Source organism: Urocitellus parryii, chromosome 6, assembly GCF_045843805.1.
Source record: "Urocitellus parryii isolate mUroPar1 chromosome 6, mUroPar1.hap1, whole genome shotgun sequence".
Lineage (NCBI taxonomy): Eukaryota > Metazoa > Chordata > Mammalia > Rodentia > Sciuridae > Urocitellus > Urocitellus parryii.
The window spans coordinates 96,087,601-96,113,903 of record NC_135536.1 but is presented as its reverse complement, the minus strand read 5'-3'; the positions used below and the strand labels follow the sequence as shown (position 1 = coordinate 96,113,903).

The 26,303-nt window shown below is 39.1% G+C and overlaps 1 protein-coding gene across 1 annotated transcript in view; it reads left to right on the top strand.

Annotated features, from left to right (window-relative positions):
* The window catches only part of Atp8b4 (ATPase phospholipid transporting 8B4 (putative)), a 205,962-nt gene that overhangs the window by 161,095 nt on the left and 18,564 nt on the right, over nt 1–26,303 (top strand). Inside the window, exons 21-22 of the mRNA XM_077800146.1 lie at nt 2,031–2,214; nt 2,759–2,982. Of these exons, the coding sequence (XP_077656272.1) occupies nt 2,031–2,214; nt 2,759–2,982 (408 nt within the window). The remainder of the gene's footprint in view (nt 1–2,030; nt 2,215–2,758; nt 2,983–26,303) is intronic.

Genomic DNA, 26,303 nt, shown 5'->3' with positions numbered 1-26,303 from the left:
TTATCATCTGTATGCACAAAGAGCTAATCTCACATCTTTCTTTGGCTTTGACGATCATTTTTCATTTTTGGAGTTTGGAAAATAAATGTTTCTTCTTGTAGACAGTTTCTTAGAGGACAAAAGAAGTTGGATGTGAGTAGAGTGCATTTTCCCCCTTGTGATTGTCTGTCTGTTAGCTCTTAGTGCTTAGAGCATTATCCAGCTGGACTCCAGACGTAATGATGTGTTGCCTTCTACACCATGGAAAGTTACAGAGCTCGGGCGCAGGCCAAGCTCAGTCGAAAGTTGGTCCAGATGACACGAACTGCTTCCTTGCTCAGATGAACAGCAACTGAAAATTATAATACTGCCAGCTGGGATTTGAGGCTGGTAGTCTCCAAGCTGAGTTTTCCAGGGACCACAATAGGGAAAGGATCCCCTATGAGTCCTGCTTCAACTTTCCCTCAGGCTCAGAGAAACACTGTGTGGTAGGGTGAGAGTGCTCAGGTGATAATTTACTCCATTCCCTCTCTCTCTGTCTCTAAATTTGTTGAAAGAAGGATCTAAGATAGATGTCTTTAGGAACCCCTTTAGCTTCAAAGCCTGATAGGCATGAAACCATGAAATGTCACTTTATTGTTTAAGGAGAACTGACTCTGTGTTTTGCTAGTGTGGTTGGAAGGTTTTTGTGTTTTTTTTTTTTAAAATCATAATTCTAATTTGCTCAAATGCTGATGCTTTACAGAATGTAAAGACTAAGACTCTTTCTCAGAGTCTTAGTCTAGCTTTTTCTAAGAGTAGAAAGAAAAGAGGACTGTTCTGAGCAAGAGTGCCAATTACATGCGTTCTTTTCCAGAAAAGGTGATGATATTTGAGAGTGTAGATTCATAATTTCCTATAGGAATTATAGGTTTGGAGATAGAATTTTCTATGCCAGAATTATGTTTTTATATTCTTTCAACCATCCATCCATCCATCCATTCATACCGTTGTCATTTATGAAACATGCCCAGGTCACAGTACTAGAGTCCAAGGATAATAGAACATGGCCACTGTTTTAGGGATTGCTGTCTGGTGATATAGCAAAAACTAGAAAAGAAGAATGAACACAATGCTTTGAGAACATAGAGGCAGGTACATTTAATTCCCTGTAAAAAAAATCAGGGAGGACTTTCTGGAGGAAACAATGGTTTAAAGTAGAGATGACAGCAAGTACAAAGGCACAGAGACAAGAAAAAACCTAGTAAATCTTAGGAAGCAAACAATTTGGCAGAAGCAAAGAAACAGTGGACTTAAAGGTCATGATTGAAGATAAAACTCCAAAGGAATGTATGGGCCAGATCATCATGTGCTGTTAATGTCTTGCTAAAAGATAACCCGTGACTCAAAGTTTAAGTAGATTCCCGTTTCCTCTAAATGTGTTTATTCAAGGATATACGGTGACATTTTTTTTCCTAGAAAAATAATTGTACAGTGAGTTGGAGGGGATTATGTTATGTTTCAATACTTTTCTAGCATGCTGAAGTCTCTTCTGTATTTGGAGAGGAGTGAGGGTGGAAATGACTGCAGGGACCCTGTTTGAGATGTGGGTTCCATGCCACCCTTTAGCACAGTTCAGTAGCTGTGTTCTTCAAAAACAATGCAAAGGAGACAAACACCCTGTCACAAAGAACAAACAAATCACTAACATTTGTAGTTCCATCTAAATTTGGAGAGATGATGAATCAATTTTTGTCTTTTGCTTTCTCTAAACTTAGTGGTTTCTAGAACTTTTCCAGCATTTAACTATCTCTTACCAGTGTAGCCTGGTAAGGTGTTCAGGAAGACACATGAAGGGCGTAGTCTTCATTTTTATTTTTAAATTCCTTGGTGCTTACTGGAAGTTTGATACTAGTTTCTTTGGTTTTGTTTGCTTTTGTGCCTCTGGATCAACAATGACTTGAAGTGAATCAAATGGTTTTAAAAAGCAGTTAAGAAAACAAGAGATTTGTTTCTCAGCAACCTTCATTTATTGTTGCTTGTTCTTTTCTGATTTTTTTTTAATAACACAGGCTCATGCCCTAGAAAGTGATGTCAAGAAAGATCTCTTAGAGCTTGCCTGCCTGTGTAAGACTGTGGTTTGCTGCAGAGTTACCCCACTCCAGAAAGCTCAAGTAGTTGAGCTGGTGAAAAAACACAGAAATGCTGTCACTTTGGCCATCGGTGATGGAGCCAATGATGTCAGCATGATTAAAAGTAAGAGGATATCTGCTCAAGGGGCATGTTGTATATCTAGAATCCTCAGGTTCAGCATTTGGTAATGTGTGCTAGAGATTGCATTAAAATTTAATTTTGCTGTAGTTCTTAAATAATGATACTTTCTGGGTCCAATGCTTCCACCATTATTTCAATTCATAAGATTGGTATGTCTTTAATCGAATCATTTGTGTGATTTTAGGTTAAAGAAAAGGACATTGGTTACCTAATACTGTGTGGGGAGATAAGTAGCTAGAGTATAGAAAGAATTAAGAGCCATTTTGCAACATGTGGGTTTAACCCCATCTTTGCCACTTACAAATTGTAAAACCTGTAGAAGTACTAAACTTTTCTGAGCTCCATTTCCTCTTATATAAAACTAGGGTTAATACTCATTGGAAGTGTTTCATGACATAATATATGTGAAAATTTATAATTGCTATAAGTTTCCAAAAATGAATGACATATAAAAGGCATGGCTAAGTTCACAGAAGATTTTGTGTCTTCCTGTTGGGAGTGAAAGTGTTCTTCTCTTCCTTTGTAGGTGCTCACATTGGCATTGGCATCAGTGGCCAGGAAGGACTGCAAGCAGTCTTAGCCAGTGACTATTCATTTGCACAGTTTAGATATCTCCAAAGGCTTCTCCTTGTTCATGGAAGGTGGTCCTATTTCCGAATGTGCAAATTCTTGTGCTATTTCTTCTACAAGAATTTTGCATTTACACTTGTGCACTTCTGGTTTGGATTCTTCTGTGGTTTCTCAGCCCAGGTTGGTAAAAACACTTTTGTTTCTTCTGTAAAATCCCATGTGTCATCAGCTGGCCAGGCTGGCACTAAAAAACCACACAAACACAGAAATACCTTTTTGCAGGGTCAGGGATAGCTCTGAGACCTCAGGTTTTAGTTCCACTCTGGAAGGCAAGGGGAGCAAGGGAGGCAAGAGGCAAGAGAGAGAGAGCACACCTGAAACCCCCCTATTTATTGGGGAAAAGCCATTCATAGAATATTTCACCCAAATAAGGCAAGGGATTAGGTTTTGAAGGGTGGAGTCTTGCTTGGTGATGTCTTGTGGTTAGCAGGTTGATTGACATCTTGGAAAGCCACACCCATCTCAGGTGCTATGTGGGATCACAGGTAGAACAAGAGAAAAGGCACTCATGCGTCTGTCACACAGCCCAAAAAGCGCGCAATGCCAGATCAGTCCCCTTATAAGCTCAAATGTGCAAAGCTCACACACATAGCCCATGGATGGCTCGTGACACCCATGAATTACATGGGATCTTCTTCATATTTTTTTGTTAACAAGTAGAGAACATTTTAATTTTATTTTTATTGGTGCATTTTAATTATATGTAATAGTGAGATTCATTGTGATATGTACATAATGCACATTGTATAAATTAATCTATTTTATTCTCCTATGCCTCCCTTTTTCTTCCCCCTCCCTCCTCAATCCCCATTTTCTACTTTACTGGCCTTACATTATTTTAGAGAACATTTTTATGGGCCTGATACAAGTGACAGTATTAACAATTATGTAATTGATAGTTGACATGAGCATTGAATCCAATCCAAAATACTATGTTTAGCTGGAATTTTATTTACTTCCTTATTTACATAGCAACCAATGCATATTCCTTCTATGCACTTTTTATTTTTTATTGAAATGTTTTGTTGTGATGACAGGTAAGCTCGATGGAGAGTTTTAATTTAAAACTGAAGTCTGAGAACACTAACAGGAAATGCAGAGGTCTCTTTTTTGGGAAGGCAGTCATTGACTCACCACATTGAATGTAATCTGGGCTGAAAGTAAATGTGTTTTATATCAGGAAGAAGTAATTAATACTGTGACATTAAAATTGTTTTAATAGCAACTCAGCCGAAAGTTGTTCTATAGATGATGTTGGTAACAAGTTAGCAAATCCATAAACTAGAATCCTATTTTTATATCTACAAGCAGATAACAACTTAATTTTGATCACATACGTATACACTCTACACGTTTTACTTCCCCCTCCTCATGTGCTTTATGACTTTGATGTCATATTTTACATCTTTTTATAGTTTTTATAACTTAATAAGTTATGTTGTCTTACTTGTTGGTATACCAGAGATATAATTGGTTTACCCACCATTATTGTGGTATTAGAGTCTTCTGCTTTTGACTTTCATCAGTGTGTTTTATACTTCCATATGTCATCGTGTCATTAATTAGCACTCTCTTTCTTCAGCTTGAAGAACTTCCAGTAGCTTTTCTTGTAAGGTAACTCTGGTGGAGATAAATTCTCTCAGCTTTTGTTTGAGAAAGTTTTTATCACTTCTTCAGTTTTGAAAGACACAGGGTATAGTATTCTTGGTTGGCAGGTTTTTTTCTTCCAGAATTTGGAATTTATCACTCTACTCCCTCCAAGGGTTTCTGCTGAGGGATTCACTCATAGTCTTGTGGAGGTTCCCTTATATGGGATGATTCACTTTTACCTTGCTGCATTTAATACTCGTTCTTAGCTTTTCTTTTTTTTTTTTTTTTTAAATCCTGACCTTACTCCCAAATCAGGAGCTCATTCATGCCAAGCATGCACTCTACCATGAGCTGCACTCCCAGCCTTGTCTTTAACTTTTGACAATTTGATTGTGGGGTATCTTGTTGTGAGTCTTTGGATTTGTCTTATTTAATGTCCTTCAGGCTTCCTGAACTTGGCTATTTTCTCCCCAGGCAAGGGACATTTATTGCTATTATTACTCTGAATATGTTTTGTGTCCCCTTTCCTCTTCTTTTCCTTCTGGCACACTGTTTAAGTTGTTTCTGCTTGATGCTGTAACGTAAGGAGTCTCAAGTTGTCTTCACTCTTTTTCATTCATTTTTCTTCTTGCTTCTTAGATAGGATGACTGATTCTAGTGACCGATCTTTTGAGTTATAGATCCCTTCTTTTTGATCCAAGATGCCATTGAACCCCTCTACAAAATGTTTAATTTCAATTATGGTATCTTGAGCTCTGTTATTTCTGTTTGGAACACTTTTATAGTTCTTATGTATTTGTTGAAATTTTCAGTTGAGTCTTGCATTGCTTACCTGACCTCACTGAGCATCTTTACAACCATTATTTTGAATTCCCTGCCGGGTAAATCACATATCTCCACTTCACTCAGATCAGTTTCTGGAGATTTACCTTCTTCTTTTATTTTGAACATATTTTTGTTTCTTCATTATTTTTGACTTTCTGTATTGGTTTCTGCACATAAGCTAAGACAACTTGTCAGACAGGTCTTGTGTAGGAGAAGGTTCCAGCCAATCCATCTAGTTAGAGATTTTAAGGTACCTTCCAAATCATTGTCTAGGATACTGTCTCGACATTGTTGGATCCCTGGAGATTAGGATGTGCCAAGTTCTGTCAATACCCTGCCAGATTCTCTAGATGCAGCTGGAAAGTTTGTGATATTGGATATCTGTTCTACTTCCTTCTCTCTTCACAGTGAAGCTAAGCACACATATTTGTCGCCTACTCTCTTACCTTAAGCCAAGGGTAGGATCTGGGGCAAATGCCTGTATTCAGGTTCAGATCATACCCTCTGATCCTGGGCAGATAGCTGCTGGAAGTGAGTCCCTTGATATCCTCTTTGATTTCTATAGTCTAGAGTCTCTTAGAATGCAAAGCCCCATTGACCGCTGGATCAGTAAAGAGACAGTTCCTTGGGTGGAAGCTATAGAAGTTAAGGCACTTAGTATATGGCCTCATTCCTTCTAGGAAAAAAAAAAGTAAGTCTGGTTATATTACTAGGGTTAACTGGAGGAAAGTCTCATGAAGTTCCAAACTCTGGCTTCTAGAGGGCTACTATTTGTAGCTCCTTGATGCAAGTTCTTTAGAATTCAACTCCCCAATAGCCACTGGATGTATGTACCTTAAGCCCCTTCCAGAAAGAAAATAGGTGCTGCATATTCCCGTCCCTTTTCTGCACTACCCCCAAGTGGGTATAATGAGTGTATGTCCACATAAAACCACCATATGCCTAGACCCTTCTATTCCCAGAGCTTAGAAGTTGAGAATGAAATCCTTCAAGACTTACCTATGAAAGTTTGGGCACTCTGGGGGAAAGGAAAAGAGTTGTATTTTAAAAGTACTTTCTCTGTTCTTCTCTTGGGGATTGAAGCCCCTAGAAATACTTATGCATTGGTATAAAACCACAGATCCCCCCTGCAATCTAGAAAGACTTATATATCTATTACACTCCATTCCCAGAATTAGTGAATTAAAAGCCAAACCATGGGAAACTTTAGAATTAGCTCTTGGAAGTCCAAACCCCTCTCTCCATAGGAAGAAGCTGTGTCAGGGATTGCTTTCTTGATATGAAGGCATAGTACCTGGGGAAAGGTCCATATCCAAATATGCTTCATCTTTTCCTACCCATTTGACATGAGTGCTTTCTCAGTTGCCTGATGGGCAGGAGTCTCTGACTTGCCTTCAGAGGGAATTGGTCCATGAGTAGATGTTTACTTGGTATGTCTGTGGGTAGAGGGACACATCCATTTGGAGAGACAGGACCCTCTTATTCTACCACATTGCTGTTGTCACTCTCCTATTCATATTAAATTATAGCTATCTAACTCTCATATCTTGGATATCAGATATGTTCTGACCCTGGGTAGAAACCATGAAATGTAATAACTATAGTATCTATATATACTTAAAAAAATTACAAAACTTGGATGTGGGCGGCATGGCATTAATATTTGGAATAATGGTTTGTATTTACAGATACACAAAACCTATATAGGCAAGTTTATTGCCAACTTGTCTTTGTTAAAACTGTGAATCTGAAAGTAATGTTCAATGATTTCTAACCTCTAAAGAAAGGTAATTTTCTTTTTTCTTTTCTTTCTTTCTTTCTTTCTTTCTTTCTTTCTTTCTTTCTTTCTTTCTTATTTTTTCTGTTTTTATTTTTTGAGGTGCTGGAAATTGAACCTTAGACCTAAACAAGGGCTCTACCCCTGAGCCATGCCCTCAGCCCTTAGGTTATTTTCTGCTTTACTTTTAGGATCTGATAAACTTTGTCTGAGTCAGATGTTAAGCAACAAGATTTTTAGTCCTTTCACCAGTATTTAAATTTTAAAAGACAAAAGAGAGAACAAAAATTGCTCCAAAGACATGAGTATCAGATGGTTGGATCCAGCTGTAAGACATACCACCTGACTATGATTAGGTTTCTGAATGTTTAACTTAGCATGTTTCTTTCGTGCTTCTTTCTTTCTTCTCTTATGTTTTTTTTTTTATGTAAAAAAAAATCTAGTTAATTGCAAAGTATTCATTTTGAATCCATTCTCATTCCTGATTTACCCCATTCTTTCCTGAGCTGGTAAATTGGGCTGGTCCAGCTTTAGCATGCATGGAACCACCTGGGAGGCCTGTTAAAGCACATCTCACAGATCCCAGTCCCAGGGTTTCTGATTCACTGGGTCTGAGGTAGAACCCAAGAACTTAACCTGTCTAACAAGTTCCCTAGAAATGCTGATGTTGCAGGACCATATTTTGAGAACCACTGGGTTGGCCAACCTAGAAGAATATCCAAAGGTCTGCTTTCTTGAACCCAGAACCTGGAGAGAAATCCAAGCTGCTGACCTTTTGTTCTGTCCATTTTGGACCTTATTCATCTTTACTGAGGCAGGGAGACCAGTTATGCAAACAACTGACCTCCATGTATCAAAAATTCCCAGAGTTTAGAATCCCCTCATCCCTCCTACCAAATCATCATCTCTCAGCTGTATTATTCCTGTACCAAGATAGGGTCTGGAGGGAAAGGGTATCTGTTTCAGGGTAGAGGATTGCGTTCTCCAATTCAGTCAGTCTGTTAAGATTTCATCTACCTAACTATGAGGTCCTTAAGGAAAAGAAGCATATCTAAACGCACATTTATCTCGAACAGCACCTGGCATGTAGGAGGCATTCTAGCCATTTCATGTCGTTGGGTGTTTCTAAAGCCCTTTCTCATGATTGAGGCAAGTGCAGCAAGAACAGCTATTCCAGCCTCCAGTCACTTTTCTCAGTTACCACTTACTCTACCTGCACCAAGGGCCAACCCCACAGGCTCTGGATGTGGTCCGTGTAAATGTGTGCAGCCTGAGCAACACTATGGGAAAAGGAGCTCAGGGTCTAAGGCTATAAATGTGGTGATGGCGTTGATTCCAGAATGTCTCATGATGGTCTTTCAGCTCTGTTAAAACTTTTATGACATGATAATTAACTGGGCCACAAGTGATGCATTTCCCAGTTTTCTACACATCAGTTCATTATAGGAAAGACAGAACAGATTTCCAAGGTTTATTTTGTTGCCTAGGACTTGTCTGATTTAAACATGGCAGGGAAGATCGTTTTTTAGGCAAAGGAGCAATCACTATATAAAACTGATTGGACTTCTGAGGAGTCCTAAACTGCTCTCTACTCTGCCCTAATGTGTAAGATAATCTTATCAGATTGGGTCCCAGGCTTATGTTGGAAAGGATATTTGGTCTCATTATTGAATCCTTTCATTCGTTCAATAAATAGTTACTAAGCTCTTGCTACGTGTCAAATTATGGTGTCTCCTGGAACCTGTATCTTTGGTATGGTGCAGGTTTTTTATTTTATTTTTATTTTTTTTAGGGGGGATGGTACCAGAGGTTGAACTCAGAGGCATTCAACCACTGAGCCACATCCCTATCCCTATTTTGTATTTTTTATTTAGAGACAGGATTTTATTGGGTTGCTTTGCACCTTGCTTTTGCTGAGGCTGGCTTTGAACTTTTGATCCTCCTGCTTCAGCCTTCCAAGCCACTGAGATCACAGGCATGGACCACTGTACCTGGCTGTTATGGAGGTTTCAAAGTTCTATTCGTAGGGTTTTTAGAGAAATAGATAGGCTTGTGAAGAGAGTAACAAGTAGTAATTTGTTATGGTCTATTGGAGAGGAGAGGTACCCATGTAATGACATCAACACAGATTTCAACTTCTATGTAGAATCATGATGTTGACACTAACAGGTAGGGATTAAAATTATAATTATAGCTAACACTTAATAGCACTTGCTATGTTCCAGACATTGTTTAAATATTTTACCTCTATTAGCCGAATTTCATGATAACCATGGGAAGTAGGTTTTATAATCATGGTGTATATCATGTTTTTAAAAGTGACTTATAATTTTAAATTGTGCTTAAAAAAACAAAATAACACAAAATTTACCATCCTAGCTATTTTGAAGCGTGTAGTTCAGTAGTGTTAAGTCCATTCACATTGTTGTGCAACAGATTGCCACAACATTTTCTTTCTTTCTTTCTTTCTTTCTTTCTTTCTTTCTTTCTTTCTTTCTTTCTTTCTTTCTTTCTTTCTTTCTTTCTTTTCTTGCAAAATGGAAACTCTGCCCACTGAATAGCAGCTCTCCATTTACCCCTCCCCCAGTCCCTGGAAATCACCTTTATATTTTCTGTTTCTATCAGTTTTACTATTTTAGATATAACATGGAGTCATACAGTATTCATCTTTTTCTAATAGGCTTGTTTCACTTATGCCCTCAATGTTCATGTGATAGGATTTCCTTCTTTTTAAGGCTGAATAACATTCCATCATATATATATATATATATATATATATATATTATATATATATAATATTTTGTTTGTCTATGAACATTTGAGTTTCTTCCACCTCTTTATCTATAATAGGTTAATATTTTCTAACTAATATTTCAAATTCTACTGTGCAGTAAACTTCATTTTTTTCCACCCCACCTCCTCATTTTCTCTCCACAGACATGAAATTTCACAAATTGCATCGGTCTATTAAAGACTCTGACAAGTCCAAATGTCAAGAAACCATAATTGATTGTTTCCAAGATGCATATATTCATCTATTTTTTCACATATGACATCTCTAAAATATATATGGATGTAACTTTACAATCAAAAGCATATTACAATAGCCCTTGATCTAGAGGAAAGTCACTTTTTCCAGAGAGCATTTAAATAGCTTCTGGGGGCACAGCCAACCTGAAATCTCTTTCTCTTTCTAAGGATATTTTTTAAATCTGTTTACAAATTTCAGCAAATGGCAGTTGTGGTTTAAGTTTTCAGTAGAGTTTTTCTTGTAGGTTTTTTGTCTGTTTGTCTTTCTGTCTTTCCCCTTAGCTAATGCAAAGTTGACCCAGGTAAGTCCCCTTACAGTCCCTTTTCTACATGAAGATTTGTTGCTCTTTTACTCTCACACTGAGGATTTGGTCCTTTGCTGCTTTAGCTTGATGGGAATGTTAGGCTCCCTATTTGGTTTAATCTTGGCATCAACAATGATGTCTCTTTGGGATTATTACCCAAATTCATTTAGTATGGAGACCTGTTTTTTTTTTTTTTTCCCTCAAGCAACATGTACAGTGTAATGTAGGACAGGTGCCATAGGGAACTCTTTTGGAAAACTCTGGAATAGATGTCTTTACAGTGGCAATTTCAAAACATGACATTGCTCTATAATTTATCCTACTTCTGTTTTTTGAAAATTTATTCATATATATTTACAAATGTTTGAAGCACAAAATGATGCTAAGAATACTATCCTCATCAGAACAGGCTATTTATTTTTTTCCTTTCAAGCAACTTCATTTCCTTTATTAACTGTAGTTCTCAGTACAAAATATCCCTGTATATATCAAAGTAGTGGTTTATGTTCAACCTTTTAAAACCATCTTTTTTACTATCCTCAAACTATTTTTTGATTATACAAATATTTATATGATAACATACATTAATTTACATACCTGGCACTATACTTTTTTGTATTTTTCCTATGGAAAAAACACATAACATTTTGAGAAACCTCTTTGATTTACATTCTTCAAGAATGTCATTTTCCTTAATGTTCTTATTTTCCCTATACAGCTAAGTCACCCGGCATTGTCAAACTGCGAGTAGAAATATTTCCTTGCCATCTTGGAAAGGATAGACAAAGTGATGACTATGTCAAGACCCTACCCAGTTAGAATTGTTTTTATCATTGGAAAATGAAGATGTGTATAAATAGGTGTAATAGGAAGATTGTGAAGAAAGTTCCTGAGAGAGCAGGGGGAAAGGAGAAGAATCTGGGACTTCTGAGGCTCTGTTTGCAAGTGAGAATGTGAACTTTCAAAGTTAAGTAGCGATCTAAAAAGGCCTGAAAGTCTGGCCACCTGCAGAGACACTGGGCCTGGTGTGCAAAAGGTGTGAGAGAATAGAGTAAAAGGAGGTAATCCCTCCCTATCTCACAACTCCCGACTGACCTGCGGTCATCTGGAATCTTCTAATTTTAAAAATTCCATTTAACACCAACTCATCCATCAATACCTTCTAAAAACTGCGTGGTGCTGAAGGGGAATGTGACACTCTGTATTTGAGTGCAGTGAGAAGCCTGTTTTAGAACAGGTGTTTTATCACGATGAAGATGGAGACTTGGGTGTTCACCACTCCGTCCCACGTGTGACTGGCCTCGTGCATTGGCTACTGAGAACTGACTGAGGGCCACTGGGATGTGGGATTGGGATTGGCAGGAATCATTGTTTCTTTTCTATCCCCTGTTTTTCACTAGAAGGACCTAATCAGCCACTGAAGATGTTTTGACTTTTTTCCCTTAGCCTTGTTTTTCTAAGGACAATATGCTTTAAATGAGGCAAGTGGAAAAAAAAAAACACATTTGGGAGAAATATTAGTCCACAGAGAATGAGAATTTGTGAATGGGGGGCATTTTTGCAGTCACCCTCCTTCCCGCTCCTGTCGTAATCATCGTCTAGCTGGTGTTGGCATCCAAAGTCATGTGTTGGGTAATCAGTCTTTCTTTGCTCCTAAAGCCATCAGATGGCTGCTTAGTTCCAGTCTTCTTTAAAAAGCTGGCCATCTGAGGTCTTCCCACCTCCTGCCATATTCTTCTAAGTTGCTTCAATGGAGTTGCAAGCTCCATGGTGAAAAGGATTGAGTAGCAGTAAAACCTCCAGGGCCCGGTAAATTCAGTAACAGCTGGCATCTCTTTAGAGGTCATTCCTGGATAGGCCTTATCGACAGTGAGTTTCTCTGTCTAAATCTGACAGGAGTTAGACTCACCTACACATTCTCCAACACAGAGCCTCTCATTTTTGCATGTTCATTCATTTAATAAAAATAAACTGAGTGCCAGTTTAGGGCCAGGCGCTCTTATGGCCTTTAGGGACACTAGAGTGATTTGGAGACATGCATTTCCTGCCCTCCGAGAACTTATAGTCTGGGAATGATTTTATTTTCACAAATGTGGAACTGATGTAGAATAACTCAATAGTCATGCTTCTCTTATTTTTCACCAAAATTTGTTTGAAATCAATTTACAATGGATGAGTCACATCTTGGGGCCAACCTGTGAACTCCTCGTATGATTCATAAACATCTAAATATTCTTCCCTGCAACTCTCAATAGAGTGCTTTGAAGTAATGCATTCTGCACTTGAAAGAATCTGACCAAATGTAAACAGATTGTGTGTTTTTTAGACACAATGTTGACTTGTAAAAACGCCAGTTAATTACTTAATGAAGTGACATATGCTATTTCTTTACTATTTTGGCCCATCTTTTGGAGCCTGGTGAGTTTTACCCAGGTTGTTATTCTCTGATGATAGCTCCTGTAGATTTTAGCTAAAGCCACATCCTGGTAGGTGGGCTGGGACAGATGCATAAGCCAATCCAGCTGTGCCTTGTGAGGCTCCAAGAGGGCTCAACTGAGGGACCATTCACCACCTGTGCAGTCGTGGCACTTAGGACATCTCAGAAGGCTGGTGAGGATGTGATGCCGGCTGGATTGTGCTTGGTTTACATAATTCCCTCTGGTTAACTCAGGACCTCACCTCTGTCGTGACTGATTTGGGAAACATGAGGAAAGAATCTGCCTGGGAGGTACCAAATTCCCTTCTGCTTGCTTTGCTGAGTGAATTCTCCTGGGAGAAACAGCTGGGACAAAGAACAAAACACGCATGTCTTGCTGAAACCTAGATCTTTTGCTCTGGCAGGGAACTTCAGAGATGACTGTAGTTCCTCACTTTACAGAGGAGGAGCCCAGTCCCCCAGGAGCTGGGGATCAGTGGTGAGCAAGGGCAGAACTGGAACCCCGTATCAGATGTCCCCATTAGTGCTCTTTCTACTCTGCTCAGTGCACGCCACTTGACTTCTCATGAATTTAGAAAAGCTAGTGGCTATATTCTTTTATATTTTATTTTTTCAACTATCTTCCCTCAATCCCTAATCAACGAATGTTTGCTTTACTTGGAATCTGAAGGAAAAACATCCAGAAAATAGTCTCATATGACTATGTTAAGGAGATGAACTCTCTTATTGAGAAAAAGTTTATATCTTTCTTGGGTGGTATTTTCCAGAGCTCAGACCTGTAGGAAGAGCAGGCCGATCCCTAGGCAAACTGTCTTCTAGAATCATCTAGAAGCTTGAGGCCACCATCTGCTGGTAAACATTCCAACTGAGCTGTCACTGAGGGACAAATTCAATATAATCTATCCTAATGAGATTTTCTGCCAGCTTTCTGGTCCAGAGAAGTTTGGATAAAGGTCAGATATGCCTCTAAACAGAATCATGGAGCCTTTAAAAAGATATGCCTTATTCTAATCTACTATTGAAACCGGTGATTTTCATGGAGTCCACTGTGGGGTTGTTTAAACTATTAATACCTGTAATTTTAAAAGCACCCTATGTCTTCAGGAGATTTAATAAAAATGAGCTGCTGCCCTGCAGAGTTAGTGCCAAAGGGGAAAAAAAAAATTGTTGAGGCCCTATTTAGGAAATTCACATTTAAAACTATGCAACTACTGGCACTGTGTACTTGTGAGATGATATTATCTGATGACAATTTATCATTGTCAGTGAGATACAGAGCTGTGTATTTTTAAAAATTTCTGCTGTGATATGGAAGCAATTATCTTGTCAAGGCTGGAAAAACTTTAGTTTTGTCAAACAATATAAGAAAGCACACAATGAAAAGTTTAGAAAGTGATGTGAAAGAGTGCCACTAATCTCAAAGCTTTGATGACTTCATGGATTGGGTTACCTGTGAGTCTGTTTCTACCTGGAATGGAAGCTTCTCTCTCCCTTGCTTTCCAGATGTGCTCTGTGGAAAACCAAGGGTGGGGCCTGGTGCTCAGGCTCAGCCATTCTTCCTGGAGCCTGCTAGTGGGTTTCTGTTAATTACGTAAATCAACAACAGATGTGCTGAAGCTGAGCACCTCATATTTATTCCACAATGTGTTTTCTTTAAATGACAAATGTTTTTTAAGACAAAAAAGTCATTATATAGCTTTTCTCTGCAACACACAGCAACACAGCAAAAGGGGGATATGTATCTCCAAAGAGTCAGTTTGTATCATTATTTAAACAAGTAGCTAGATCCACCCTCTCAGAGCAGAAAGCCCCATGTAACTATTTAAGAAGGTTTATATACATGTGGCATTTATAAATCATTGATTTTGTGTTCTCCAAGCTGTTTTTAGATTGTAATTTGTAGTCAGGGTATTTTTACTCTATATAAAATGGTTGATAAGACTAATAAATTGCTCCCACAAAGAAGGGAGCAAGGAGGAGCTTTCCTTAAATAGGAAAAGAGTGAAGCTGGAAAAACTGAAAATTCTCCTCTTCCCTTTTATTTCTGATCTGTGAAAAGATACTAGATTGTTCCAAGCAGACTAGTGGCAACTCATAGAAGTATATCTTTTCTCTCTTAGTTTGGACTTTTGAAGATAGGGAATAGAAATTTTAGAAGAAGAAGTAGCAAAATAATTCGAGTCAAAATCAGAATGTTGGCATCATTCAAGTAGTCTGGTCTTAGAACACAGGCTTGTCACTCTAGGTACCCTAGAAAAGTCATTCCCCTGCCTCCACCCCCTCAGGGTATCTGGTCGACCAGTGTAGTGGAGGAGGGGAGGTGGGAGAGGGCCTGAAGATGAAGGGAAGGGGGAAAACAAGGGCAGAGTCCATGCGGGTCATGATCTAGGCTTGTGCACCCCTCTTAGTCAGTCCTAGTCACCAAAGGGGGCCCTTAATTGTCTGAGGAGGGTCAAAGGAACATAAGTGAAAGTGAGGCATATTTCTAGGATAACTGAGTAATTGAGTATCTCTTGCAAGAGGAAGAAGTGTGTTAAAGAAAAAAAATCTGTTGTGGCTTTAATTTCTGTGGAAGTCCCTGACATCTAAACTGTCCCAAGCCATTGCCAATAATTGGGAAAGGTGATTTCTAATGTGATTGACTCAAGTGAACAAATTTTGGTAGAGTCTGAGACAAAGCCAGAATTGTCTGTGATGGATGTAATTAAGAATTCCTGAGGAAAATGCTTTTAATTATATTGAGGAATTCTTTTTTACTTAAATCTTGTTCTAGATTCCTATTTATTTTGTGAACGTAGTGGTTTAGTACAGGAATAAATGTCTCTGGTTAATTGTCCCAACAAAAATTATATTTTCTTTTTTTTTTTTTTATTGGTCGTTCATAACATTACATAGTTCTTAATACATCATATTACACGGTTTGATTCAAGTGGATTATGAACTCCCGATTTTACCCCGTATACAAATTGCTGTATCACATCAGTTACCCTTCCATTGATTGACATATTGCCTTTCTAGTGTCTGATGTATTCTGCTGTCTGTCCTATTGTCTACTATCCCCCCTCCCCTCCCCTCCCCTCCCCTCCCCTCCCCTTTTCCTCTCTACCCCTTCTACTGTAAATCATGTCTTCCATTTGTATTCTCTTGACTTACCCCTCCTTACCTCTTATATGACATTTTGTATAACCCTGAGGATCGCCTTCCATTTCCATGCAATTTCCCTTCTCTCTCCCTTTCCCTCCCACCTCTCATCCCTGTTTACTGTAAATATTCTTCTCAAGCTCTTCGTCCCTACCCTGTCCTTGTTTACACCCCTTATATCAAAGGAGTCATTTGGTATTTGTTTTTTAAAGATTGACTAGCTTCACTTAGCATAATCTGCTCTAATGCCATCCATTTCCCTCCAAATTCTATAATTTTGTCATTTTTTAATGCAGAGTAATACTCCATAGTGTATAAATGCCACATTTTTTTTATCCATTCATCTATTGAAGGGCATCTAGGCTGGTTCCACAGTCTTGCTATCGTGAATTGAGCTGCTATGAACATCGATGTAGCAGTGTCCCTGTAGCATGCTCTTGTTAGGGCTTTAGGGAATAGACCGAGAAGGGGAATAGCTGGGTCAAATGATGGTTCCATTCCCAGCTTTCCGAGAAATCTCCATACTGCTTTCCAAATTGGCTGCACCAATTTGCAGTCCCACCAGCAATGAACAAGAGTGCCCTTTTCCCCACATCCTCTCCAGCACTTATTGTTGTTTGACTTCCTAATGGCTGCCAGTCTTACTGGAGTGAGATGGTATCTTAGGGTAGTTTTGATTTGCATTTCTCTGACTGCTAGCGATGGTGAGCATTTTTTCATGTACTTGTTGATTGATTGTATGTCCTCCTCTGAGAAGTGTCTGTTCAGGTCCTTGGCCCATTTATTGATTGGGTTATTTGTTATCTTATTGTCTAATTTTTTGAGTTCTTTGTATATTCTGGTTATTAGGGCTCTATCTGAAGTGTGTGGAGTAAAGATTTGTTCCCAGGATGTAGGCTCCCTATTTATCTCTCTTATTGTTTCTTTTGCTGAGAAAAAACTTTTTAGTTTGAGTAAGTCCCATTTGTTGATTCTATTTGTTAACTCTAGCGCTATGGGTGTCCTATTGAGGAATTTGGAGCCCGATCCCACAGCGTGTAGATCGTAACCAACTTTTTCTTCTATCAGATGCCGTGTCTCTGATTTAATATCAAGCTCCTTGATCCATTTTGAGTTAACTTTTGTGCACGGCGAGAGATAGGGATTCAGATTCATTTTGGTGCAAATGGATTTCCAGTTTTCCCAGCACCATTTGTTGAAGATGCTATCCTTCCTCCATTGCATGCTTTTAGCCCCTTTATCAAAAATAAGATAGTTGTAGTTTTGTGGATTGGTTACTGTGTCCTCTATTCTGTACCATTGGTCCACCCGCCTGTTTTGGTACCAGTACCATGCTGTTTTTGTTACTATTGCTCTGTAGTATAGTTTGAAGTCTGGTATCGCTATACCGCCTGATTCACACTTCCTGCTTAGTATTGTTTTTGCTATTCTGGGTCTTTTATTATTCCATTTGAATTTCATGATTCTTTTATCTATTTCTACAAGATATGCTGTTGGGATTTTGATTGGCATTGCATTGAACTTATAGAGAACTTTTGGTAATATCGCCATTTTGATGATGTTAGTTCTGCCTATCCATGAGCAGGGTATGTTTTTCCATCTTCTAAGGTCTTCTTCTATGTCTTTCTTTAGGGTTCTGTAATTTTCATTGTATAAATCTTTCACCTCTTTTGTTAGGTTGATTCCCAAGTATTTTATTTTTTGGGGGATATTGTGAATGGAGTAGTTGTCCTCATTTCCGTTTCAGAGGATTTGTCGCTCATATACAGGAATGCCTTTGATTTATGCGTGTTGATCTTATATCCTGCCACTTTGCTGAATTCATTTATTAGCTCTAATAGCTTCTTTGTAGACCCTTTTGGGTCTGCTAGGTATAGAATCATATCATCTGCAAATAGTGATAATATAAGTTCTTCTTTTCCTATTTTTATGCCTTTAATTTCTTTTGACTGTCTAATTGCTCTGGCCAGTGTTTCGAGGACTATGTTGAACAGAAGTGGTGAGAGAGGGCATCCCTGTCTTGTACCAGATCTTAGAGGGAATGCCTTCAATTTTTCTCCATTCAGAATGATGCTGGCCTGTGGCTTATTATAGATTGCTTTTACAATGTTGAGGTATGATCCTGTTATCCCTAATTTTTCTAGCGTTTTGAACATAAAGGGATGCTGTACTTTGTCGAATGCTTTTTCTGCATCTATTGAGATGATCATATGGTTCTTATTTTTAAGTCTATTGATGTGGTGAATAACATTTATTGATTTCCGTATATTAAACCAGCCTTGCGTCCCAGGGATGAATCCTACTTGATCATGATGTATAATTTTTTTGATATGTATTTGAATCCGATTCGCCAGAATTTTATTGAGGATTTTTGCGTCAAGGTTCATTAGAGATATTGGTCTGTAGTTTTCCTTCTTTGATGTGTCTTTGTCTGGTTTCGGAATCAGGGTGATGTTGGCCTCGTAGAATGAATTTGGAAGTTCTCCCTCTTTTTCTATTTCCTGAAATAGCTTGAAAAGTATTGGTGTTAGTTCCTCTTTAAAGGTTTTGTAAAACTCTGCTGTATACCCATCCGGTCCTGGGCTTTTCTTAGTTGGTAGTCTTTTGATGGTTTCTTCTATTTCCTCTATTGTTATTGGTCTGTTTAGGTTGTCTATATCCTCCTGGCTCAATCTGGGCAGATCATAGGACTCAAGGAATTTATCTATGCCTTCACTATCTTCTATTTTATTGGAGTATAAGGATTCAAAGTAATTTCTGATTATCTTCTGTATTTCTGAAGTGTCTGTTGTGATATTGTCTTTTTCATCCCGTATGCTAGTAATTTGGGTTCTCTCTCTTCTTCTCTTCGTTAGCATGGCTAAGGGTCTGTCAATTTTATTTATTTTTTCAAAGAACCAGCTTTTAGTTTTGTCAATTTTTTCAATTGTTTCTTTTGTTTCAATTTCATTAATTTCAGCTCTGATTTTAATTATTTCTTGCCTTCTACTTCTTTTGCTGTTGTTTTGCTCTTCTTTTTCTAGGATTTTGAGATGAAGTATGAGATCATTTATTTGTTGGTTTTTTCTTTTTTTGAGGAATGAACTCCAAGCAATGAATTTTCCTCTTAGAACTGCTTTCAATGTGTCCCATAGATTCCGATATGTTGTGTCTGTGTTTTCATTTAACTCTAGGAATTTTTTAATTTCCTCCTTGATGTCTTCTAAAACCCATTGATCACTCAGCAACCTATTGTTCATTCTCCAGGTGATGCTTGCTTTTTCCTTTCTTCTTTTATCATTGATTTTCAGTTTCATTCCATTATGATCAGATAAGATGCATGGTATTATCTCTACCCCTTTGTATTGTCTAAGAGTTGCCCTGTGACATAGTATATGGTCTATTTTTGAGAAGGTTCCATGTGCTGCTGAGAAAAAAGTGTAGCTACTTGATGTTGGGTGGTATAGTCTATATATGTCAATTAAGTCTAGGTTGTTAATTGTGTTATTGAGTTCTATAGTTTCCTTATTTAACTTTTGTTTGGAAGATCTGTCCAGTGGTGAGAGAGGTGTGTTGAAGTCTCCCATGATTATTGTATGTTGGTCTATTAGACTCTTGAACTTGAGAAGAGTTTGCTTGATGAATACAGCTGCACCATTATTTGGGGCATATATATTTATGATTGTTATGTCTTGTTGGTGTATGGTTCCCTTGAGCAGTATGAAGTGTCCTTCTATATCCCTTTTGATTAGCTTTGGCTTGAAATCTATTTTATTAGATATGAGTATGGACACTCCTGCTTGTTTCCGCGGTCCATATGAGTGATATGATTTTTCCCAACCTTTCACCTTCAGTCTATGTATATCTTTTCCTATCAAATGCGTCTCCTGTAGACAGCATATTGTTGGGTCTTGTTTTTTGATCCATTCTACTAGCCTGTGTCTCTTAATTGGTGAGTTTAAGCCATTAACATTTAGGGTTATTATTGAGATATGGTTTGTTCTTCTATCCATATTTGTTTATTGATGTTACTAAACCTGATTTGTTATCCTCTTTGACTACTTTCCCCCCTTTACTGTCCTACCTCCCATTGTTGGTTTTCAATGTTGTTTTCCATTTCCTCTTCCTGTAATGTTTTGCCAAGGATTTTTTGAAGAGATGGTTTTCTAGCTGCGAATTCTTTTAACTTTTGTTTATTGTGGAAGGTTTTAATTTCATCTTCTAACCTGAAGCTTAATTTCGCCGGATACACGATTCTTGGTTGGAGCCCATTGTCTTTCAGTGTTTGAAATATGTTATTCCAGGATCTTCTAGCTTTCAGAGTCTGTGTTGAGAGATCAGCTGTTATCCTGATTGGTTTACCCCTAAATGTAATCTGCTTTCTTTCTCTTGCAGCTTTTAAAATTCTCTCCTTATTCTGTATGTTGGACATCTTCATTATAATGTGTCTAGGTGTGGATCTCTTATGATTTTGCACATTCGGCGTCCTGTAGGCTTCTAGGATTTGGGATTCTGTCTCAATCTTCAATTCTGGGAAGTTTTCTCGTATTATTTCACTGAATAGACTGTTTATTCCTTTGGAATGGAGCTCTGTGCCTTCCTGTATCCCAATGACTCTTAAATTTGGTCTTTTGATATTGTCCCATAATTCTTGGATGTTCTGCTCATGGTTTCTTAGCAGACTTGCTGAGCTGTCTATGTTCTTTTCCAGTTGAAATACTTTGTCTTCATTGTCTGATGTTCTCTCTTCTAAGTGATCTACTCTGCTGGTAGTATTCTCAATTGAGTTTTTAAGTTGGTTTATTGTTTCCTGCATTTCTAGAATTTCAATTTGTTTGTTTTTTATTACCTCTATCTCCCTGTGAAATTGATCTTTTACTTCCTGGATTTGTTTGTCAATGTGATCTTTCATTGTCTGATTTTGCTGTCTCATGTCTTCCTTGAGACTCCAGATCATCTGAAGCATATATATCCTGAACTCTTTATCTGATATTCCATCTGTTGCAGCTATTACCTCTTCTAAAGTTGAGTTGACCTGCATTGCTTGTGGTCCTTTCTTTCCTTGTCTTTTCATACTGCTCGCGTTTCTTTCTGCTTGGTGCAACTGTTGTGTTTTGAAATTTACCCCCTATTTATTTATGTTGCTCTTGTATACTTGAAAAGTCTCCCTTGCAGGTGCGGGCGGCGGCTGTGCCCCTACTCCAATTGGGGTGACGTGTCTACCATGCTGGCGGCTCTCTGGGCCTGTTCCGGGAGTGGAAGGCGGCTCTGCTCTGTCCCTATTCCAATTGGGGTGTCGTGACTACAATGCTGGCAGATCGCTGGGCCTGTTCCGGGCGTGGGCGGTGGGCTTGGCTGGCGGGATTCCACCTAATGGCAGTCCCTAACCTCCCTGCTTGCTAATTAATGGCTTCTCTGAGGCGCCACGCCTTCTGTAGCTGCGGGGCAGGCCGCGCGAATCAGTTGGCCTGGATCTCCGGGGTCCTGCTGCTGGCTGTTTTGATGTTGCAAGCTGTTGGAGAGTGGTGGTGTATTCTTCAGCTTTCCCGGATGGTGGCCACTGACTGCCTGGATGGAGTGTCCGCTGTTTTGATGTTGCACTCTGAAGGAGAGTGGCGGTGTATCCTTCAGCTTTCCCGGATGGTGGCCGCTGACTGCCTCGGTGGAGTGTCCGCTGTGGGGGATGGGACTGTACCGCTTCCTTCCCCTTCTGAGATCCCGTGCTTGGCCCAAGGGTCCGTGTGGGCTTGGCTGGTGGGATTCCACCTAATGGCCTTCCCTAACCTCCCTGCTTGCCAATTAATGGCTTCACTGAGGCGCCATGCCTTCTGTAGCCGCAGGGCAGGCCACGCGAATCAGTTGGCCTGGCTCTCCGGGCCCTGCTGCAGGCTGCTGGGATCCCTGGCACTCTATCACTTTGATTTTTTCTGCTTGCCCCTCCCCCAGCGCTGGCTAGCCAGGTTTCCTTTTGGCTGCTACTGGGAGGAGGGGTTGGAGGTCAGGTGTCTCTGGTTTCCCCCTAGCCTGTATGGAGGCTCAGCTTGATACTCCCTCTCCCGGCAAGCCTAGGAGAGATTTTATGCGAATTCCCGCTGTCTGGGGGGTGAGCTGAATGACACCGACCTGTTTTGATGTCGCACTCTGAAGGAGAGTGGCGGTGTATCCTTCAGCTTTCCCGGATGGTGGCCGCTGACTGCCTCGGCGGAGTGTCCGCTGTGGGGGATGGGACTGTACCGCTTCCTTCCCCTTCTGAGAACCCGTGCTCGGCCCCAAAAATTATATTTTCATTAAAAATACAATTAGTGGGGAAATGTACCCTCTATTTACCCATTAAGCACACCACCTGAAACCTGGACCCTTGCATTCTTCTTCCTCCCTCCTTTTTCCCCTTTCCTCCTTCCGTATTGATAGTGTCACTGTATTGAGCAGTATCTGTTTTTCGATGCTGGACTACCATTGACTCGTTTCATTGGATACCCACAGCCTCCCTGTAAACCCCGTTTTATAGCCAAGGAACAGAGACTCAGAGAAGTTGGGGGTCTTACTCAAGGCCACACAGTTATGTCTACTGACTCCAATGCCTTTCCTCTAAGTCTCTAGGTTTCTTTTATCAAAAGCTTACCACATGCCAGGCACTGAGTTAGGTTCTTGGGCCCCTCAGATGAGTCAGAAGGGGAGAAGTCTTAGATTTCTGACTTGGCTGCTGGGGTAGATATAGTAGTGACATAAATGAGAATAGGCTTACTACAGAGGAGGTGGGCCTGATTAAGGGATGTGAAGAAGAGCTTAGGTCTCAACATGTCAGGTTTGAGGAGCTTATGGTACATCCTCAGCGAAGATAAATAAATAACGTTGTTTTAAAAGTTGCAAAACAGTTAAACAACAAATATTTACAGAGCACCTACCTACCATTGGCTAAATACTGCTCTAAGGCATTAGGGTTGTAATTGTGAACAGGCCTCTGTTTTCATGGAGGTTATATTCTAGTGGAGTGAAGACTGATAATGAGAAGCAAATCAGTAAGATGATTTCAGAGTTGTGATTAAGAAAAGGTTGAAGGCTGAGGCTGTAGCTCAGTGGTAGAGAGCTTGCCTCGCATGTGTGAGGCATTGGGTTCCATAGCACCACATAATAAAATCAAATAAAGGCATGCTAAACCATCTACAGCTATAAGAAATTTTTAAAAAAGAAAGAAAGAAAGGGTTGAGTAATGTAAAAGGTCTCATTGAGAGAGTGGCACTGGCTTTGGCATAAGTGTTTACAAGGAACCTACCTTGGGGTAGAAGTATGCCAGCAGAGGGCACAACAAATGTGTCTGGAGTCAGAAATGAGCCTGGTGAGTTGGAGAAAGGCAGTGAGTGAAGCTACAGCTTGGTGAGTGAGGATGAGTGTGCTATTGGGGAAAGCTGGGGAGGTAGATAGGCCAGAGAAGGAAGGGCTTTTAGCCCATTACAAAGAGTCTGACTTTATTACAAGGAAAATGGGACATCATTGGAGAGTTTTAACAGGTAAATGCTAATGTTAACATTTTAAGTGAACCCCCCCACCACCAAAAAAAAAAGAAAGAAAAGGAAAAACAAAAAACCCAGCATATGAACATTGGATCTATTATAAGTTCTCAACTATGTAAAACATAGTAAAGAAGAAAGGATTTAAGGAAACTTGCCACATGATATTACTGATTCAAAGAGGTGGTTTGGGCAGAGATCAGTGTTGAAGTCACTAAGGTCCAAGGCTTGAACTTGGCTCTGACAGTTGCTTGGCCAGCATTCTCAAACTCTGGGATCTCAAGACCCCATCCATCAATATTTGTCAGATTAGAAATGAACATGGAGAAAAAAATTAAATATTTCTTAACTAAAATAACTTATGCCATGTTTACATAAATACTTTTCAGGAAAATTGCTGAATTTTTCCAAACAAAAGACAAGTTAGTGAGAAGGGTACCGTTGCTTTACACTCTTTGTAAAACTATGTGGCATAAAATAAGGTAACTGGGTCCCCATATCTGCTCTGCTTTTAGTCAACTGACATATTACAAGTCATATACACTCTTGTGAGAATGAGGTAAAAGGGAAAATAAATAACTTTGTAATATTATTATGAAAATAGTTTTGACATTATGGGTCCCTAAAAGGTCCCTGGACCACACTTAGAATGTCTTTGTGTTGAGATATGACACTGGCCGTCTTCTAACCCCGACAGGCCTCAGATTGCTCATCTGTAAACTGGGCACTGTTTAGAGTATCTACACCATAGGATTGTTAGAATCCAATGAGCTAATACATGAGAAGCACTTAATAAGTCCCAACAAATATTAGCTATTTTTGTTTTTATTTTTGTTCCAAGAAATTGCCAAAACCTCACTGAAACTTTATTCTAACTGCTTTACCCTTCCTGCCGCTCCGGTTCCAGTTATGAAATGAAGTTTCAAATTTGTGTGCCAATTGACAATTCCTGCTGTCAAATAATTGTAGGTTTGATGCTTTCCAGTTTTGATGAGGAGGGCACTTAATGCCAGACCGTCAGCTACTAACAGTTCAGTCTGTCATAATTTCCCAGATTCTTTCTTCATCTCTTCTTATGAGTGAACTGGGAGGTGGATGAGGTAGATGGTGAAGGAATGATTCAATGTCACCAGGCTCTGCTCAGGGCTACAAGACCTCAGTTTAACTGCTCTCTCCCTCTTTTATTTTCCATACTGCAATCATGGAATGGATTAATAAACTGAGGAATGAACGTCAGATACCAGCATCAAATTGTGGAGGATATGTGTCAGCTCTTCTGTGCTTTTTCTTTTTCTTATTTGTTTGTTTTTGTTTTTGTTTTGTTTTTAATGGGAAGTGTGTGCAATTCTCAATATTAACTTCATATTGGAATTATCTGAAAATGTTTTAAAAAACATAAATACCTAGATTCCATCCCCAGATATGCTGATTTAATTGGGCTGGTGTGTGTATGGATATCAGGATTAAAAAAAAAAATCCTCATTATTCCCAAAGCCTTACCTTGGCTTTTGGTGGTAAAATTCAACTTCCCTGCCTAGCTCTAGGCCCCTACTTCTTAATGAAGTTAGGCACTAATCTTGCTGACAACTGTTCAGAATACAGTAATCAGCATAGTTTCAGGGTTTGAATTATTCAGTTTTGAATAAATCTGCCTATGTAGCTCAGCAGAATAGTGGAATTTAGCTTTTTTAAGAACGGCCTCTACTTTTCTTTCTCTTGAACATACCCATTTCAGGACTATACCATGATGCTAAGACACAGCATAGTTCAAATTCAGATTTAGCACTAGGATACCAAAATATTTTCTCTTTAATATACTCTACATCCAAAGGACATAATTTAAAGAACTTTTTACCTTGTAGACCCTAAACTTTAACTTCTTGGTCTGAGTCCTTTGCATTCAAGGTTCTTCAGAGCTTAACAACTTCCCTAAAAAGAAAATGTGCTTCAGAATATATTCAAAATCTTACATGTGTCCCTGCTGGTCACTTGATTCAGCTACCATCTTCTTTCACCTGAAACCCTGCAATAGCTTCCTGATTGCCTTCCTACTTTCACCATTGCTCTTCTTGTCTTCTCTCAGCATCCAGAATGATTCTGGTAAAATGTGAATCAGATCAGGTTGCTCCTTTGCTTAAAATCCTCTGCCTTCTCATTTCACCTAGGGAAGAAATCATGGTTAGCTACATAGTATTCTCTTCCTTAGCTCTTGGCTCCCATTATTCTCCCTATTGGTTGTTCTACTATACCCAGTTGGCCCCCTGGGTGGTCTCTGAGCATACAATGCTTTCTTGCCTTTGACATGTTTCATGGGATCTTCTTGCAGTAGAGAATGCTTCTGTCCCAGAAAGCTGCATATTCAATCCTATATTTCCTTCGTATCTTATCTCAAATGTCACTTCTCCGTAAAATCTTCTTCCGTTACCTTATTACCATTCTAATCCTCTCACATCCCCTATGGCCTTTCCTCCTTAATACTTACTACATTCTAACTTATGTACTCATTCACTCATTCATTTTCCCCATAAAAACTGATCTTGTTTATTGTTTTCCCCCCATTAGAATGCAATTTTAATGAGAAATTTTATCTATATGATCAATTGAATTATCACTGCCTTGCATCTAAGTACCTGGCATATAGTTATTTCTCAATAAATATCAAATGGCTAAGTGAATAAATGATATGGGTGGTAGAATGGGCACTGGTTAGAAGTTAGAGACCTAGATTTTAATTTTTTAAATGTTTTTATTTGTGCATTGTAGTTATTGAGGTTCATTTTGACATAATCATACATTTATGGTATACAGTTTGTTTCAATTCCATCCCCAGTACTTCCTCTTTCCCTCCC